The sequence below is a fragment of the Phoenix dactylifera genome, chromosome 8, assembly GCF_051530095.1.
Source record: "Phoenix dactylifera cultivar Ajwa chromosome 8, Ajwa_hap1_PhDact_Kaust_v1.1, whole genome shotgun sequence".
Lineage (NCBI taxonomy): Eukaryota > Viridiplantae > Streptophyta > Magnoliopsida > Arecales > Arecaceae > Phoenix > Phoenix dactylifera.
Genome location: NC_143197.1, coordinates 26,450,334 through 26,469,828, shown reverse-complemented (window position 1 = coordinate 26,469,828; position 19,495 = coordinate 26,450,334). Strand labels below are relative to the sequence as shown.

Sequence of the window (19,495 nt, the reverse complement as noted above, 5' to 3'; positions counted from 1 at the left end):
GTTGAAAATCCTATTCCGATGCCCGTTCCATTGAACTAGATATAATGCAATACCCTTGTTTATAATTGAGGTTGCAAAGAAGTTAGGCCGAACCAAGGTATGCTTGTATTCAACCATTTTCATATTCAAGCCATGTTTCTGGATCCGAATCCAATGCATTAGCTAATCAAGTTGGGCTAGGTTGGGTCCATGAAAATGGACTTTAGACCTGATTGGGTTCACTTGAGGTCAAGTATAATCTAGGCCCAACCTAAAATATTTAGATTAACCAAGTTTGCCATTCGAGTCGAGCATTTATAATTAAAATATCATAATTGATAATTAAGAATGGAATATAAAATTTAAAAATAAAATAAAAACATTTAAATCAAATTTTCATTCAAAAACTTCTAATATTATCCAAGTTATTGATGCATTATAAATAAAAATCCAACAAAACAAACATTCAAATACGAGTGTTTTTAAATAAAAGTTTTTAAATATAGTTAAGTGAAAATAGGCAAAAAAAGATATAATTTTTGAAACATAAAAAAGATGACTTAGTTTAAATAAAAGTTCATTCAATAAATTAAGAAAAGTATTTACAGTGAAAAAAAGGCTTATAAAATTTAAGTTTTTGGGTCAGAGACCGGGTACAGATCAAGTCAGGTATAAGATTTTTTTAAAAAAAAACCTCAAATGATACGAGGTTGGGTCGGGCCGGGTCGGGTCGGATCCAGTTGAAAATATTATGTTCCGAGCCGGCCTAGGACTTAGATTGAATCTAATATCTGAACCCATCCCACCCTTCAAATACGGATCAAGTTTGAGTCAAATCAGGTCGGATCACATATGGATGTGACCTAAGTCCTGCTATCAACGTTCACTCGAACACCATTATCTCGGCCCCATCAAATCCCATCATGTCCCAACTACCAACATCCAATGGTCCTCCACCACCCACGCCTTCTCCATCAGCCATCTCTCAAGACCCTCACCAAGGATCACCTATTGAATGGCTTTGATGGCATAAAGATTCCAGTATCCTCTTTTTTTCCCCTCTATGACCGGTCTAACACCGACACCATAACTGCACCATCCTGCAATCACCAACGCTATCCTAGCAACTTCAATCTCGACTTTGAGACCCACCAGATCCTATGCATCTTAGATTTTCTCATAGATATTTCATCGAGAAAGAAAAGTGAACTGGCTGGCTAAAATACTAAAGATCTATATCAGTCTGTGGTCAATCTTAATGAATTTGTACTGCAGTATCCTCTAATCCATATAAATCGTGGGTAGAATTCATTCTGATACCACTTTATTACAACCTATGAGCTCGCCCAAACAAGCTATTCGAAAAGTATTATTTGGATAGCACAGTTATTTCCATTCCGGTATCTCCATAGTTTGCCTTTTTCTACTTACAACGGTTGATATTTAATATTTAAAAATAATTACAATAAAAGCAAAACTCTACGTGGTCACATGTTCAGCAGCGAAGGAAAAATAAGTTGTGTACAAATAAGCGGGACAGGTAATACCTGTGAACATGAAATACGATGCAGTGATGAACATGATGGCTGCTAAAATTCCTTGTTTTACTGGGTGAAGCCTTTCTCAGAGTCAGAGGTATGCTGGTTGCATAGAAAAACACTCCCAAGACGTGTCAGGTGGGGAGATGAAGTGATTGTTTTGGTTGCTGAATGCTTTTTTCATCTTAACTGGTGTCCCAAAGATCACCTATGTTGCATTGGCTATCCAAAATTGATGGTCATTGATCGATATAATGATGCTTTAGTGCCATTAAGCCATGCACTTGCGAGAGATATCCTTTATTTTGTTTTCTTAGAAGCAAGATCAAGATAATTTTTCTGCGTGCCCCAAAGCTTGCACACCAGAATTTTAGCTCTCTAAACGCATGCCAAGTTCATAAACTTTACACGGGCAATTCAGTTAGGATGCTAATAGAAAGTTACATCAGCGCCTTAATATGTTTCCATGAAAACCTTCTTTCAAATGACAAAAAACCACAAATGTTTACATGGAAAAAGCTGAGCTCTTAAAATGGATATCCAGTTGATCTAATCTGAAAGGAGACAACTTTTGCAAATTGAAGAGTGAAAAATTACCTCATGTTGTCTTTTCATGGCTTTTTCAACAACAGTTTACTGTTTTTTTATCACTGCCTTCAAAGAATAAATCCCTGAGAACAGATTAATTGAACTTTGTCTGAGTTTGACATACATAACACTGCTTAGACAATAATGTTTACACAATCAACTCTGTCTATTTCGAGTCAACAAATTTTCCATCGATCCCTTACCTTGTCGTCCAAAATAATCATCAGCATTATACATTTATACCAATACATCTGTCAGATATTTCCAAGCACCTCATCGGCACCATACTTCCAAAGATTGATATATTGGTCCCAAAACTTTTCCATGACCATGACTGTCCTCATAATTATTTTAGGATAACCTCAGTTCTGACCTAGAGGGGGAGGCAAAAGGCAACAAACCTAACTGACCAAACAACAGCTCAATTGGAACAACCAACAGTTCAAACTAACCTTTACCTTCAGAAAATCCAAATGTAACTTATGAAACAGGTTAGAGAAGACTGACAAATTCCAAACATAAACCAAGCATCGAAATTCTAGTCATTCTCAATTTTCTTTTTAAGAGAAAATCTTTACAGAAGAAAAAGTCTGGTAGCAAACCAAGGCATGACACTTAATGTGCAAAGCATACATGCTAGACTAACCGTGATTTCCAACAGAAGTTCCTCTTAGGCTACATACTTATTCTTGGCTTTGCTCCATTCCCCAGAAGGGAAAAAAATCTTAATTCACCCTGACAACAAATAGATGACCCCCTTTTACTTATTTGAGATGAACTATTAGCACTTTTTGATCCCTTAGTAAATTCAGGAATTTTCTGTATGCATTGTAAGGACATGATCTGGGATTGATCCCATGCTTCAGTATTCTCTAATCTAAATGATGCGGCATTTCACAAAATGCCATCTGACCATCTGTCATTCCCTATGACTAAACAAGCAGCAAATACAGAAGCAACATGATCATTGAAATAGAAATCCAAGGCAATGACAATGAAATACCCGTCCGACAGCAAGGTCAACCATCCTGTTCTCCGATGCTTTTAGAGTACAGGATGATCCTAGTAGAAAGGCTAATTATTAGAGCTTCCCTATGTTCGTCCATTCCTCTCAATTAAAATGGATACAAGATGACCCCTGAAGGAAAGGTTAATTGCTGCTTTCTTGATTCTATAGCAAGGGACAAGGCCTTAAAAGAAGAGAGCTAGAGTGGTCGCAATGAAGATAAGACTACATCTTGCAAAGAGCTATCTCTCTGCATAGCAGCCTTAAATTCATCAAATGTGACCTTCCCATCATTGTTGACATCCATCTGATCAAAGATCTCATCCAGCTTACCAGGTTCCGCTATATCAGCTGGAAGGCAATCCTCAGGCAAGGCCTGCATATAAGATGATGCATATTACTGTTGTTGGATTAACAAAAGAACTGGTAATGGCTTGGAAGAAGAAGAGTGATGAGCAAGATTACTCGAAGCATAGATGCTAACTCTTCCTTACTGATGCATCCGGATCTGTCGGCGTCATACATCTGATGGTATCACATAACAAGTAAACCACAGGTATATTAAGAACAGATTGGACATAAGAATGTCAGAAGCATATGTTCTAAATCATTTTCTCTCAAAAAAATAGACAACCTAAAACACCATTTCCATGTATAAATTCAACCAAATATATCTCATGGATATGTTCCATAAAAAGCATGCATCTTAATATAAATATGATTGTCGTCAACCATTAGAAAAAGGTCCGGAGGTTATTACACTTGAAATGACCAGGTGATTTAGCTTCAGTCTAAGTCACAGGAGCATCAGACTTCTATGGTTCCATAGAATATAATGCATGAACCTACCAGAGTGACCATCTCTAAAAATCAAGTAGGGAATTCATGCAAACAAATGAGTGTGTTAGAACTAGCAATGGCTCTAAATGACATCTTCATAAGTGGACATATTTCAGTTTTCATTCCAAACTCCTTGATCCAAGGAATATACTGTGGAAGAAAGAAATTAGAATCAGCAACTAGTGAGCTTATTTAATCCTATGAACCAAGTTGTGGTGACAGTTTATAAGATGATCCAGTTGTTTATTGTTCTTTCATTACAAGTTTCTTAAGGCATTTATTATTAGTATTTTGATGAATGACTACTGATGTGGGATGATAAATGAGCATAACAGGATAAAAGAAAAGACCTCAGGGTTAGAAATCCCTTTTCCCACCTCTTTAGTCAAAACATGAGATAATGAAGAGAGAGAGAGAAGAAAAAATGAGAATCAACGTCACCTGAAAACAGAGTTGAAGAGCATCATCTCCTTGTGAATTCTTGAGACTAGATAGCCCACATAGGAGCTCTCTCATGTCCACAGTTCCATCACGATTGTTGTCAAATAAATCAAATACACGTGGAGCTAAAGGGATCAGTGAATGCATTTTCATTGCTTTCAGCACTTCCTCAAACTCAGCTAAGGTGGCATTCTCTCCATTTGCACATCTGCATCGAGGAGAATTTGCTTAAGAAATGGAAGACTGATGGAACAAATGTGTAGTGGCAAATGCAGGACTCACTTGATATGAAAGAAAGCTTGTTTCCCTGTTTCCGACATAATTCAAGAAACAATATATAGTTGTGGATGTTCTGGTACAAAAGGAATGACCGGTTCTAAGCACATGCTTTTGAAGGTTCTTGTTATTTTTGAACAACAGATAGGCCATTAACTTGTGCTCCTGTGAACTAGATTAAATGAACCTTACTGGATATAAGCATCTTTAAACATTTGATGTGAGTAACTCCATTATCAAGTTGCCCTCAAACATCTATAGAAAGAGTTACACTGACAAGAAAATTGAAATGCCACTGCAGCCGCAAGAGCATCTTCTAGTTCCCCATATGTGTAAGACTGTTAATAACATAAGCATAATAATAACTCAATACTGCAAAAACTTAACCTACATTAATGAAGAGAGCCCTAAAAAGTACCTAGCAAACAAATCACAGATATTATGTGAGAAAAGGTAAAGAAACAGTAATTACACATGATAATTTATTTAGTTGTTCGATTATTTTCCATATAAATTCAGGGGCAAAACAGTGCATATATTTTGCATTATGCAAGTCTAGTAACTAGAGTAATATGGTATCATAATCTATTCAAATTTGAAACCTTTAGTCATTAGAAGGTTACCAATATTATAGAGATCTCTATTTAAACATCTCCCTGACAACAAAAACATAGAAGATTCCAGTCTGAGCATGTAATATTCAGTGCTTCCTTTAATCCCTAAAATAAACTAAGCTCCTGAGACATACACTGTTTTCATTTCTAAATATCATAAATTCTCTCCATTGCAATTACATAGCTGGTAAATATCTTTGAAACCTAAATGACTTACACTGAACACTACTTACACGAAATGGAAGTCTGAGTTTGTGCAATTTAGACTTCAGGCATGGGTGATAAGCTTTTGAAATCATGGGTTCTTAAAGGAAAAAAAAAGGACTGTCAGCCATATCATTAATGTAATATGCAAGGTACTAAAAGACTTACATCCTTCTGAAGTGTGCACGTAAATTTTCAAGTTCCTCTGGGGTGAGATCATGGGATCCTAGTAGACTTTTCAGTTTCTTTGTTCTCAACATAACCTTGCTACTCAATACACTGGCTATGGCGGCTGCACGTAATTTACGCCGGGCATTGAAACTTTGCAGCTTAGAAACAACCTCTGCATCCATGAGGTCTTGTTTGGCAGAGTCCCCTATCACCCAAGGATGCTTCAAAAGCTGTTTACATACAAGATTGCTAAGGAAGAGGAAAAGAAATGATATTTGTAAGGGAGTTATATGCAATTATCAAAGATATCAGACGATAACCATCTTAAAATACAGACAAAGTACTGTCATACTTCATCAGCAGTTGGTCTTTTATATGGTTCAACAGCAAGAAGACGGGAAATCAAATCCTTTGCTGATGAAGATATGGTCTTCCATGTCTGATCCTCAAAATTGAAGTCACCCTGGATGAATAGCAAAAATCTTGATAACTAGAAACATAAAAGGAAAAAAGGGTCTTGCACGAGATATAAGTATCACAGAATGTAAAGCAAAGCCATGATTGATGAGAGAAAAAAATATAATTTAATATAGCATATAAAATGTCCAAAACTGCAACTTTGAGAAAGAATACAGATTAGTTGTATATTAAAAGGGCCCTTATTGTTAAATTTAATATTTTCGATGTATGAGTTAGTTTTTATTTTTTCTGCCACATATTCCCGTCATTTTTTTCTCATCATGGATAAAAGGCCAAGCCATTACTATGACTTGTAGACCTTTATGTAAATTATATAAGTTTGGTTGTCTTAAAATAATTGTAGTTGATGAAGCTGATTGAACAATATAAAAACTCTCATACTTTAACAATCAAGAAACATATCCCGAATATTCATTTCCATTAAGGATTACATTCTCTATCAATACAAATTCCTTTTATCCCCTCTACCAATTTTTGTCCAACTTTTCTTCAATTATCCCCTTCATTATCCCAAATCTACCAACATATATCTATGCTTTCGCATTATTACGGCTCATCAGGACTTGCCCGTGCCATCTAAATTGGCATTCCTAGTTTCTGTTGTGAATGGTTGAAGCTATAACACTTGCTATTAATTTATTCATGTTGCATTACATCATTCCTACGTCTAACAAGCATCCTTATCAACATCCTTGTCTGTTCCATATCCTGGTTTTTACAAGTAGGAATTTTGCATGTATACCTCAAAATTCCTCATTTGGGTACTTGTCCTTCAAAAAGTAGAAAGTGCATATATGCCCCTCAAGGAGTCTGGGGTTTGCAAATATATCCTTCTTGTCACGTTGTGCTCACTTCTGTTACTTTAACCTGAGAACAGTTAGGACTTAGGTCAAAAGTTAACTCAAATTGCCCGTTGTTATTTTACTCTTAATTAAACACAAATTTCAAAAGTATTGTGAGGCGCATTTGAAACTATTTTGTGTCAATGATTCTGTACTTTTCACTTTTGAATGGGTAAACAATTAAGCATTTCATAGAAAGTATATTTGCAAAAATCCTTTAAGGGATGAAACAATGTGGTTACATTATTTTTCATTTGGAGGATGTTATTTAATTGCAAGGCATATATACAACTTCAGGTTTTCGGAGGGGCATATATGCAAATTTTAGATTTTAAAAGAGAGATCTGTGCAACTTTTAGACTTTTGAGGTGTATATATGCATTTTTGCTTTTTGAAGGTCAATAAGCAACAAAGCACCTTTGAAGGGTAGAATTCAAAATTTATATTCTCAATTAGCTATGTTTTTTTCTGGAAAAAAAATACAAGCAAAGACAAGCAGTGCTCACATAATACCTTAAAACACCTCTCTATTTCAAACCTTCTATGCTTGTTCTGCAACATGTTTTCCTCACATCCGACTTCTTTTTTCTTTTGCATAATAAACCCAAAACAGCAAATTGGTCACGGTGAGGTACTTTTCCCATCCATTTCAAAAGAGGGCTCACTTTCATTTCTTTCCCCACAAAACTGTATCTCGTACACTGTTTACTTCTAACCCTGAGCACTTCCTCCAAAGAATAATTTTCTAAAATTTCACTCAATATATTTAAACTATTTTAGTCTAAGTAATTAACAGGTCGTGTCTTCATGTATACCACCACCCAAATTTACATATGACAGTTTTAAAGAGGTAAAGCTATAGGTCAAACCAAGGTAGGCCGAACTGGTACCGGTAGGCGTACCAGTCAGCCACTGGACCAGTTCGGACTGGTTTGGACCGGTACCAAACAGGTCGTGTTAACATAGCACTCGTGGTGCGCTATAGTTGACGCAATGCCCGCGCGGCGCACTGTGGCACTGGAATTGGTGCAAACCGGTTTGGTTCGCACCAGTTTCTAGCCATACCAGAACCGGCCCGGTTCCGTCCGGTATGCATCTGGTACCGGCCGGTTCTGGCCCGGTACTGCTTGGTTTCGGCCCCATAGAGGCCGGAACTATTTTTTAAGGCCGAACTGGACCGGTTTAGTACGGGCGGAACCGGCCAGTACCGGCGGTTCAGCATACCTTGGGTCAAACTCTTTTGTCAGGTTTATTACAAGTAGACTCTTTCTTGTCTTCTCATATCTACTTTTGACATGTCTCACTAGTCTTTCATATTTTAAACTTTTGGTGAGAAAGCCAAGAATTCATCTACTATTTGTTCTATTTATTTATCCATGGGCTCCCATATGATGGGGTGGATTGTATAGAACTTTTGTTGATCAATTGAACACAAAATGGCTGGTATAAATAAAGTTAGTGTTAAAATGGATCAGAAGGCAGTAAATTTTGGATCCATACCGTTGACTATGATATCTATATCTTTAACCATTGATGGACTACAAAATAAACTTTAACAGGTATAGGTGCTTATAAATTACTTTGTCTCACACCATTCAAACTTCTACTTTTGGACCCTTCGATGCATAGGTAAAAAGCCTCCTAAATACAAGGTTTACAGTTATCAGGAATAGCCAGTGTGAACCTTAAATTTATGTTGCCCACTATTGACTTTGCATCAATAACATTGAAGTATCAATCCTACAGGGAGGAGAGTAGCATATCAATCTCCATAACATAGTTATGTGTTCCATATATCCCACCATCTCCATATCCAACTTTCAGAATTTGTAATATCAGCATATCCCTATCTTGCACTGGCAATTCATAAATGTGTCATGCTTCTTGCCTTCGATAGCTTTAATCTTTCAATACTTCTGTGTAATTAAATATCCCATTGAATTCCTAAATTATTCATCTTCTGTAGTTAATATCCAATTCTCTCTAATTCTATTTATGATAGCTACGGCCTTCCCCCCTTTCCAACATCAGGTCATACTCTCTATCGAGCTTCGCAATTTGCATAACAGATATCATGAACAAAACTCTCTCACAGACTCATGGTCATTCCCAAGTTTATGGTAAGTAAAAAGTTCAAAGTTCAAAACTACTTTTTAAGGATCTACCAAAAGTGGGGAAGGCATTAATTTACCAATTGGGGCACATCGTCTTGACCTTTTTGGATCTCTCTGTTCAAAACCCTTTTTGCTCTTACTTCCTTTTAGGTGTAAACGATTTACTTCCTATAAAAAAAAAATTATATGGGAAAATCTCTCCTGTCTGCAACTTGAACTGCTCAAAGTAAATGTTTGTGTGATATAGAACTTGAATATTGGTAAGGAAAAAAGAAGAAGAAGACTATCACTTTACACAGAATTAAAGGAGTCATTCTTGAAAAATAAATCTCCTTAAAAACATGCATCTGTTATAGAGACAAAACAAATTTATAAGGCAGCGGTATTAAATTTTGTAGCAAGAAGCAAGCATACATTATATATTAAACCAAGTAGCGAAGACATGATACAAAGAAAAAAAGACAATGAAAAATTTTCTCAGGTTTTGCACTCTTGATAGACTTACAGCCAGTATACGCTGTTGCTTTTCTCGATTTGTCGGTGCATGGAATGGTGGGCACCTGAAGCATTCAAAATTAAATAAATAAATAAAAAAAGTGGCAAACATAATCACCCGTAATGAAAGATCTAGAAATAGGGATCTCACTGTATTTATGATAAATTTCAATAATAAGATCAGCAGCATACCCGGAAAGAAGGATATACAGAATCACCCCAACAGACCACATATCACTTGCTGCAGTAACTTGCTGCCGAGACAGAGCTTCAGGAGATACGTAATCTATCGACCCAAACAATGCAACAATCGGATCGGTAAAATCCTCTACAGAACTCAAGCCAAAGTCCATTATTTTTAGACCAGAATTTGGACTGCTGTCTAAGAAAAGGCAATTCTCTGGCTTTAAGTCACGGTGAACAATGTTAGCTTTGTGAAGTGCAGTTAACCCTTCAGCTATCTGCCGAACAACCACGGCTGCTTCGAATTCTGAATAACGATCATGAGAAACAATCCTGTCAAAAAGTTCCCCACCAGAACAAAGCTCCAAAACAAGGTGAACTCCGTTCGCATCTTCATAGACATCGTAAAGGTTTATCACATTGGGGTGAGGAGAAACTTTCTCCACTATCCTCTTCATGACCAGAATTTCATTTGTAAGTAATGCATCCGATATCGATACCTTCTTCCAGGCAGGCAACCCCAAAGAGGCCAGACCCTTCTGTTCGGCTTGGTTCCGCGGCATCCCTGGGGGCATGAATCCTAATCTTCTGAGTGTCTTGATAGCAACAACATTCTTTTCGCCACTGGACTTCCTGACTCCCCTTCTCACAATGGAGAAGCCACCTCTACCGAGGACATCAGCAACTTCGTAATCATCAGACAGCTTTCTGCTTTCGTACCTCGACATTTAGCCCAGGTTTTGGATAAAAGCAACGCTAGCTTTAACAGTTAGGTTCTAATTAGAGCAAAGTCAAACTCCCTACGCTAGTGTTCAGGTTTTCTATGAACAAATGAGCTAGCAAATGCAAAGAAAGCTATGCAATTCCTTTGGAATTTCCAATTACAATATCTTTCAAAATCAAAAGCTCAAACCAATTCAAGAAGCTGCCATGCTCTTATTATTAGAACTAATCCACTTAAGTTTGCCATGCAGCATCAAAATCCTAAAATAGAAATCAGAAAAATCCAAACTCAGAGACCTGCTTGAAATCTCAAAAACAAAACCGAACCAAATAAAATCAAGAAACAACAGAACCTAAAAAAGATAGCATCAAGACAGATTTAAACCAACAACAAAGCAGAGGAACTGAAGATGGATATTCAGAAAATAAAGAAGAACTCAATAATAAAAATACTCAAAAAAGAAGAAAAAGAAGAAGAAAACCCGGACAGCCGTTTGCCGATCAAAGATCCAGGGAGAGCCAAGCTGTCGTTTGAACCTGAAGAGCCAACTAGCGAAGTATGAGGCACGATAGGATTTTGTGGAATACTGGGGTAAAGAGAAGGGCTGGTGTGGAACCAACAAAGCTCAATGGAGAGTTTGGTGGGAGGAGAAAGGGACTGAGGGAGAAGAATAAACCCATGAACAGTGTTTGCTACTAAAAAAAAAAGGTTTACACTGTAGAGAAATGAAGGGAGAGGGATTATAGGATTATAAAAATGGAGGAGAAGGAATAATTCCAGGAGAACGGGTGATTGGGAAAAAGAGACGAGGACGAAAGGAGGACAAGGAGAAGGTGAGGTCAACTAGAAACCAGAGCAAGACCAAGACCACCATGGTTAGTTAGTTAATGGGATCTTTCCCTTCGCGGGGTGGTTTACCTCTTTCTTTTTTTTCCTTTTTTTTCTTTTTGCTTAAAAAAAAAAAAAAAAAAAAAAAAAGAGGAGGATAGGAAGGAAGGAAGGGACAAGCCCACCCCCGCCCATCCTTTGATGCGGGCAAAAATGGCCGTTTGTTGGGCACCCCAATCGATTTTACTCATGCCTTTTCCACCTATGGGTCCGGCTCAGCTACCCCTCTGGGCTCTGACTCGAGTCCCAAGTATGAGTACGTCATATCTGGCACCATCCCAGCTACTAGCGGTCCAAAAATGATCATATACCTCATATTCAAGCAATGGCCGAAGCTATATTTTAATTGTGACCGCAGCGACTCGAACTTGGGATCATGATATTAGAATTTCCGTCCAACACCACTAGGCTACCACATCGGTGACAGGGGTAATTTACTTCGGCAGCGAAATCTGGAGGCAGCTTGGCGTGGCGGCGGATCACCAGAGGCGCTAATTGACCAGGTTTGGGCCGTGTCACGTCTTGGACCGTAATAGCATAACCCTGGAACTTAAGCTTGGCTCGGGTACAAATAATTTATGAGACCGAATACTTGTACTAAACGATAACACTAGGGCGAGGTCCATATCCCTTACCAGCTACGCACTCCCATTATTTCTTGTGTCTTTTCCTAACATTTTTTTAGATAGATAGATAGAGGGTGTATGATGTCACATAAGATTTATAGTATCCAATAAGTTAAGGTCGGAAATTTTGGTTCGCCAAAAAGCATTTTAGACCCTCAAATTTTTTTATATGAAGTAAAGATGTTTGATAAAAATTTTGAAAAGTTGTTTTAGCTTTCCCATAAAGCTACGAGCAGTTTTTTGGAAGAAGCTCCATTTTGGAGCTTTTCGAAAAAACACTTTTAGGCCCGGTGGGAAAGCAATTTTTTTACCCAAATACCCGTGATAAAATATAACAATTACACAAAATGTCCTTTTAATAATTTTTTAACTAATTTTATCACATAGCTAGAAAATTTGTTATACTATAAAAAATTAATTTATACTAATAATTATAATATTTTATATCTTTATTATTGTATTATACTATAAATATAATATTATATTACATTATATCATAATATATTGATATATTATGTTAAATAATTTAATATTATATTAAATTATTATGTTATAGTATATAATATAATATTACTATATTATAATAATATTATACTATATTATATATTTATGTATCAATACATATTATATCTATTATGCTCTATTGTATAATACTATGCAATATTATTTATGGTCATTTCATCGTACCAACAGTATTTTGATAGTTTGTTTACCAAATACTTGTTAAAGTGGCACAACACTTTAAAAATATAGTTACCAAATAGTTTTTTATAAAAACTCTCCTTTAGAAAATTCTACTTCCAAAAATTCCACTTTTAAAACTCTAAATGCCAACAGCTTCCCTAAACAGAGCCTTATTCATGAAGATTGAAGGACTTGAATTGAGAGATCTCGAACCATGCAACGGTAAAGGTTGACCTATGCAAGAGTGAAGATTTCAAATCTAAGAAGATCAGTGTTAATGGGAGGCAACAGAGGAGAAAGGACGAAAATATTGCTTGTGAGGAAGGTGTCAAGTTAGAGAGAACAAGGAATTTTTTTTATTAATCTATATTAAGAGGTCAGTCCTAACAGGATATACCAAAAAATTTTCATTGTGCCTGATGATATGTGTAAGAAAGCGCTATAAAGAAACGATGGGAGAGGGGATGTATTAACCTGCGACAAGTTTACACTCATTTGATTTTGGGTGGTTGGGACCATGGTGTTCGGAAAAATAATGCTCCGGAATTTAAAAAAAAATATAAATAAAACACTCATCAAAGAGTTTGAATAATAAAAAAAGGAAAAAATAAAGTTAAAAATAAACGTTTAAATGTTTATAAATTTATTTACTTAAAAATAAGTGCAAGAGAGATGAACATAACAAATAATAGCAGAAAAATATTATTAGCAGCAATATATAATATACAGTTCCTAATAAAACAGGCCTCCGTGCAACAACGAGAGGCTTCTTTTTTTTGTCATGAACATTTTCTAAATAAATCATAAAAGTTACATATAATTCAAAAATAATTGGATAGCTGCGGATTAACTCGTTTTTCTCAGTCATGAATAACTCACAAAATTCATATATAATTCAAGAATAATTGAATCGCTTTGGATTAATTCATTTTTCAAAAATAATTCTAAAAACTCATAAGAAAAATTCATGAATAATACAAAAGAACATTCAATAAATTGATGAAAACTGTAGCTGTGATCGAGCCTTCCAATTCCGAGTTCCAACCAAGTCAGCACATTAAATCTCAATCAAATTGGAAATTAACCATAATACCATGAAATCAGATTACGACTCATAAACAAACTAGTTAACTTTGAAGAACGTAAAATCCCATGCATCATCGAAATCCTAAACCATGTCAGGCCCAGACCCTACATATACACTCCTCGACAGTATCTCAACACATACACTCGGATATTCTCCAATATACCATCGCCATAAAATTGTGTAGACAAATTATATTTATCAATTTCCTGGCTTCTGATATTCCATTTTATGTCATCCCACTCCTAAATATATTTATTATTTCCCAGATACATACTGGACAACCCACTCCAAGATCCACCACAGAACATAGAATGGGAGCTCCACATTGGCAGATCGTAGAAAAATACACTAGATAAAAAATGTAATTAGAATTTGGCTTCACAAACCATAAAAAATTTAAAAACATTTCACCTGGGGCAAAAGAATCAAGTCTCCCTTGGCAATAAAAGGTGTTAAAATGACAAAACAACAACAAAATGATAAATGCAGCACAGTTATCTTGCAACAATTTAAAGTCAAAATCTATAGTAGGGAACAACCCTAGACCAAGCAAGGACTTCACTGATCGACAACATTTGATCCCTAAATCACAAGTACAACCTAGATTTCTCTCCCTTCTCTCACTGGTCACCTGGGATGCTCTTGATGATGTCGGAGTCACCTGAAACGCAAACAAATACAAAAATAAATGATCGAAATCTAGCGAGAAAAAAAAGAGAGAGGCCAAGGTACAATGACTGCATGTCCATTGAACACACCAGGATCAATAATGCTAAGGCAGCTTACACGGAAATATTTGCCGCAGGCTGTTCCAAGGTCCACATTATCTGCGAATATGACAAACACTCAGAAAATGAAGAGGCAGCAAACAACATCATACAAGTCTAAATGTATAACCTCCATAGCATAAACAAACATCTCATAGAGCATGGATTTACAGGATTTTACCAAAAAATAAAGCTGTGCTTTCAAGGGAGGAGAAAAAACTATCCATGACCAATTGCTTACTAAGCCCAAGCAGTTCCATGCTAGTTAAATTATGAAACATAAATGGGTGATTTATGATGCCCTACAAGCCGCAGGTACACCAATACGTACGAGTGTCACCCAGCTGCATAATAATTATATAATATAACACATTTCTCGTTCCATTCCCCTGTCCTGACTTCTGCCTGGTTTGGTAGAGGAAGATAGGCAACAGAAATAGAAGGTCCTTCTCTGCTTGCACAAAAAATGCCTCTAAAAAATAAACCAAGATGCTGGAAGACAATTTTAGATTGATATAAAAAAGAAAACGAAGAAAAAGAACCAACTGGACAGTGAACTTGCAGGGGCGTCCAAGGGGCAATAACAGTGAAAGATTTAGCCCTTAAACTACGCATTTGTAAACTATAAAAATGTAGGGTCAGTCCAAAAACAGTCTTGGATCCAAGCTGGACCAATTAGGATTGGCCTGGTAGGTTTCGCCAGCACACCCACAAGCTGATAAAATGAATTGAACGTTTGAAAAATACTTGAGCAGGATGCTCAAATTTTTGGGTACTCGGACACAGTTACAGGTAGGTCTCTTAGGACTGGCACCAAAGAATGGGACACAAACATTGAATACCGGAAGTGAAAACAAAAAATAGCATTGGAAATAATTTGATGAGATTTAAGGACCAAAGGTAAAGATATAAATGAGTCAACTGCTCCAAAGCCTTTTTAATTGCTTCCCAATAACATCCTACATTTCTCAAGATGATTTTAGGAAGCTACCACCCCTAATTGAATCAATCTCTTCCATTTTGGCTTCTCTTTAAAAAGAATGCTTACAAACAGGAAACGGTCTTCCTGATAATAAAACTTAAAACAAATTTGAAAAAACAGTATTATTTTTGCATTTGCATGTGAGAAGATCATCAGACAATCCGTACACATATGCCTGTATTAGTTTGTTCTGATATCTTAGGTTTACAGACTTAATAGTCAAATGGCTCGCAGAATGGCTATCACACTCTAGTTAATAAAATAATTTGATCGACAACAAATCTCACCTTTCTAATTTACAAGTATAAAAAAGTAAAAAAAACTTAGCATAATAATTATACCACAAACAATAGGTTGCGGAAACTCCATTTATAGCAGACAGAATAATACTTACTCCCGTTGAAATGATGTACGCCAACCTTAGCCAACATTGCATAATACTCAATTTCAGACTTGCGGAGAGGAGCGCAATTGTTTGCAATAATTATCAACTTCCCTGGAGAAAATCAATTGGTGAGTGAGAAAACCAATCAATTGTTTGCAATGATTACCAGCATAAATAACAGGTTTTTTGGTGGCAATGGCAGAAGAGGTCTGATACCCGACGCGACTAATTTTGCAATAAGTATCGGTAAAGTGACCATGTCATATTTAGCCCTGATGGTAGCACGCAAAGATGGTAGTGGCATAATGGTTTGCAACAAGTTACAATTGTACATTTGTGTGGTGATATTGTGTATAGCAGCTACAGCAATTTAAATTGTAAGGTTGCAGAGGCCAATGATCAAGAATATCAGTGAAACATGCTAGATTATTGTATAGAAACTGCTGTTTTCATTTGGTAATTCATCTACGCATCAAAAGGATAAGTTCCTTTATATAGTTTTGCAAAATCAGATATTCTTCTTCATCATGTTAACATCAATTTAACCCAAAAACTGGCATAACTTTTGAAGACTACCAATTACTATTTTTTTCATATGGATGCACAGAACTTATGACATCATTGGTGCTATGTTCCCGGAATAAACCTAGGTAGAGGCAAAATATGTGATACATACAAAAGTATGAAACGGACGACATATTCAGTATTTACAATCATAAACCACTCAAATCATGATTTACCACAGTGTATAACATGATGAGTTTATTAACTCACATTACTGTGGCTAAAAGTCCCAAAATTAACAATAATTCGATATGAAATTATTAAACCACATCATAATCAAGCCACACTGAAATAACAAAAACAATTGATTCTTTGTTCCTAGAAAGTCAATTTTCTAATGACTACCTGACGGATGAGCATTCAAATAATAAATTATCACACTATCTGAAAAAACAAAGAAAACAGTGGGGGATAAACTACCCTGCACAGAAAAAGCTCAGATAGCTGTAAAGATTGAAACACTTATAGCAAATGTGCACACCTACGAATGTGATATTTTACATTAAATAATAACTGATATTAAGATTCAATGTCTTAGCTAACATTTTTTTTCGTCAATAATATTATGTTTCGCCCTCCACACATTCCCCTAGATTTAGGCAAAGAATCTAGATGAATTCAAGCGGGGAATAAGGGCGAGATTAATATCGGGAACTGCATTCATCTCTTAGGCACGGTTCAACAGCCAAAGAGCCAAACTCCAGTCCCAGACCATGACCACCAACATTTAAAAGACGTTTCTAAGCATAAAACTAAACCAAATCATAACCCATCTCAATAAAAAACAGTAAATTTACTAGCCGGAACTATCTGTTGGTCATGGAGGTAAATCTCTAAGATAGCATTAGAGATCAAAAACCAGAAAAAAAATGGCGATAAAAGAGAGACTAGAAGAAGAAAGATGAAGAAACCTTTGGAATTCCGAAGGGATCTGAGAACCGTCTTGTACCCGAGGGTATACTTCCCGCTCTTCATAACGAGAGCGAGCCTGTTGTTTATGCTCTCAGTACTCTTCTTCTGCATAAAAAAGAAAGCAAAAAATCCCCCAAATCAACGAAGAATCCCAAGAAAATGGAAAGCAAATCTACGGCCAACAAAGGAAGAAGGGAAAAAAAGAAGAAGAAAAGAACATTTTGAGAACATTACCGCCTTCTTCTGGGGCGCCATTAGTGATGGATGAGAAGAGGGAGAGGCAAAACCCTAGATCTTCGTCGGTGCTGGCCGCCAAGAAAACCATTGGGTTTGCAAGGAGGGTATGTAGAAGACCAAGAAATCCTAAAATTACCAAACTACCCTTACCGGGTTATTGGGCTTGCAGTTGGGAGATCAGGACCGTCGGATTGGGAAGCCATTGGGCAAATTATCATGGGCTGTTGGTTTAGGAGATATACCGGGTCTAATATATGGCTTAAAAGACCCACAAAGAATAACAAACCAATGGAGGTTTGCCAATGTCAGCTTTAAAAGTTCTGTTCAGTCTAGGGCGGAAATTTTTTATAAGATCGATTTATCATGATGAGTGCTGCTAAATGGGGATAACGATTTGAGATGATATTTGTATTCTTTATTTAAATTAAAGTTTTGCTCTATAGGTGCTCCAATTTTGTTGGGAGGAAAGGACTTAAACAAATATTTCCCTTATAATTGAAATTTTACTACAACTCCCGTCGTATTACAACTTAAGTTGCAGCAACTTAACTTATTAAAAAGCTTCCTCTTGCATTTGGAAGAAAGTTTGGTTTAAAGAGGAGCTTTTGGCAGCCATGCCGTCGAATACCTTGCATGCGAATGCCAGGTTGAAGCGCTCGATGTACATGGAGATAAAGTATTATCGACGAAGATTATGGACGAAGTGCTGAGTGTCGAAGTTAGTGATGAGAGCTTGGATATAGATATGGGTGCCCATGTGAAAGAAAGTAGGCAGCATGAAGGCCTTGAGAAAGGTGGAGAAGGTGAAAGAGAGGGGTGGAGGAGGAGATAAAGTGAAGGAGATGGAAAGCAGAGGGAGATTTTTTTAAAAAAAAACTATAATACCTACTCAAAATATAAATAGTCCTGCAATTATTACCGCAAGATAGTCCTTAGTTGCAACCCAACCAAAAAAGGTCTCCATGGGGCTTAGAAAGAAGCCCAAGCCTTGGGGCCAGGGCTTCTTCTTGGAATGCTTATAATTTTTTAGAATTTTTATGGTGGTTCTCTTTTTTTTTTTGGAAAAGGTTTAAATCTTAAAGCCATCATATTTTTGAATATTTCTACATTGGATATTGTAGTATAAGCAGACTTGCATTCAATTGTAGACACCCTACTTTTGGTCCCCCACATACCCTAGTGGTATCAGCTAACAAGATGCTTCTAATATGGATTTACTACAACTCTAAAACCCAAACTATAATTCACAGTTTACACATTGCACACCATTTTCTATATTCCAACCTCATGTTTTGTGATGCCAAAACTTTAGTGTGAAAAAGGTTTTGAAACTAAAATTTTTGTGTCAGAAGGCTTCCAAATAAAAAAGAAAGTCCTTGGGTGTTTTGACATCAAAATATATTCTCCCCACCCAAATTCTCATGCAATCATTCTTGTGATGGGAGACTTTATGCTGGACAAAGTCCGTTGTACTTGAGGGATGATATCGTCCAATACATATACAAGGGCAAAAATCATTCTTGGTGCAGTCTCTACCCCCTCGATTCCAAGCACGCCTTTTCTAATTTCCATTCTTATTATATTACTTTTAGAAAAGTTATATATTTTAACTATTTCAAATTATTTACAAATATTATTTACTGATATTTACAAATATTAGCATCATATTTTAATTATAGAAATTATGATTAACTATGTGAATTTTTGATTTGGATATCCTACTATTGATTTTAGACTCGAGAGGATAGATATATTTTTAAAAGAAGATGATAGCAGTCTACTCTTGTATACATGAATATGAATATATATATATATATATAAAGTAGATTTGGCTATACTCAAATAGATCTTTACTTAATTTGATTAGG

General features: G+C 36.2%; 2 protein-coding genes across 4 annotated transcripts; both read right to left on the bottom strand.

Annotated features, from left to right (window-relative positions):
- Positions 1-3,053: 3,053 nt before the first annotated feature.
- On the bottom strand, positions 3,054-11,358 carry LOC103709055 (calcium and calcium/calmodulin-dependent serine/threonine-protein kinase-like). 2 transcript variants are annotated; one of them, XM_008794231.5, is made up of 8 exons: positions 10,977-11,358; positions 9,781-10,755; positions 9,599-9,653; positions 6,010-6,120; positions 5,655-5,887; positions 4,393-4,600; positions 3,577-3,636; positions 3,054-3,487 (listed from the first exon to the last, which is right to left on the bottom strand). In XM_008794231.5, exons 2-8 carry the CDS (start codon positions 10,497-10,499, stop codon positions 3,311-3,313), a joined length of 1,563 nt encoding a protein of 520 aa, XP_008792453.1. In that variant the 5' UTR covers positions 10,500-10,755; positions 10,977-11,358; the 3' UTR covers positions 3,054-3,310. The 2 variants fall into 2 exon arrangements, with proteins under 2 accessions (XP_008792453.1, XP_038980739.1); XM_039124811.2 differs by having other exon boundaries at positions 10,983-11,358.
- Positions 11,359-13,905: 2,547 nt separating this feature from the next.
- On the bottom strand, positions 13,906-17,767 carry LOC103709054 (large ribosomal subunit protein eL30-like). 2 transcript variants are annotated; one of them, XM_039124810.3, is made up of 5 exons: positions 17,625-17,767; positions 17,390-17,495; positions 15,924-16,025; positions 14,567-14,607; positions 13,906-14,441 (listed from the first exon to the last, which is right to left on the bottom strand). In XM_039124810.3, the coding sequence occupies exons 1-5, from the start codon at positions 17,643-17,645 to the stop codon at positions 14,007-14,009; spliced, it is 705 nt and encodes a 234-aa protein (XP_038980738.2). In that variant the 5' UTR covers positions 17,646-17,767; the 3' UTR covers positions 13,906-14,006. The 2 variants fall into 2 exon arrangements, with proteins under 2 accessions (XP_038980738.2, XP_008792450.1); XM_008794228.5 differs by having other exon boundaries at positions 14,193-14,441; positions 14,539-14,607; positions 17,625-17,766.
- Between the last annotated feature and the right edge of the window lie 1,728 nt (positions 17,768-19,495).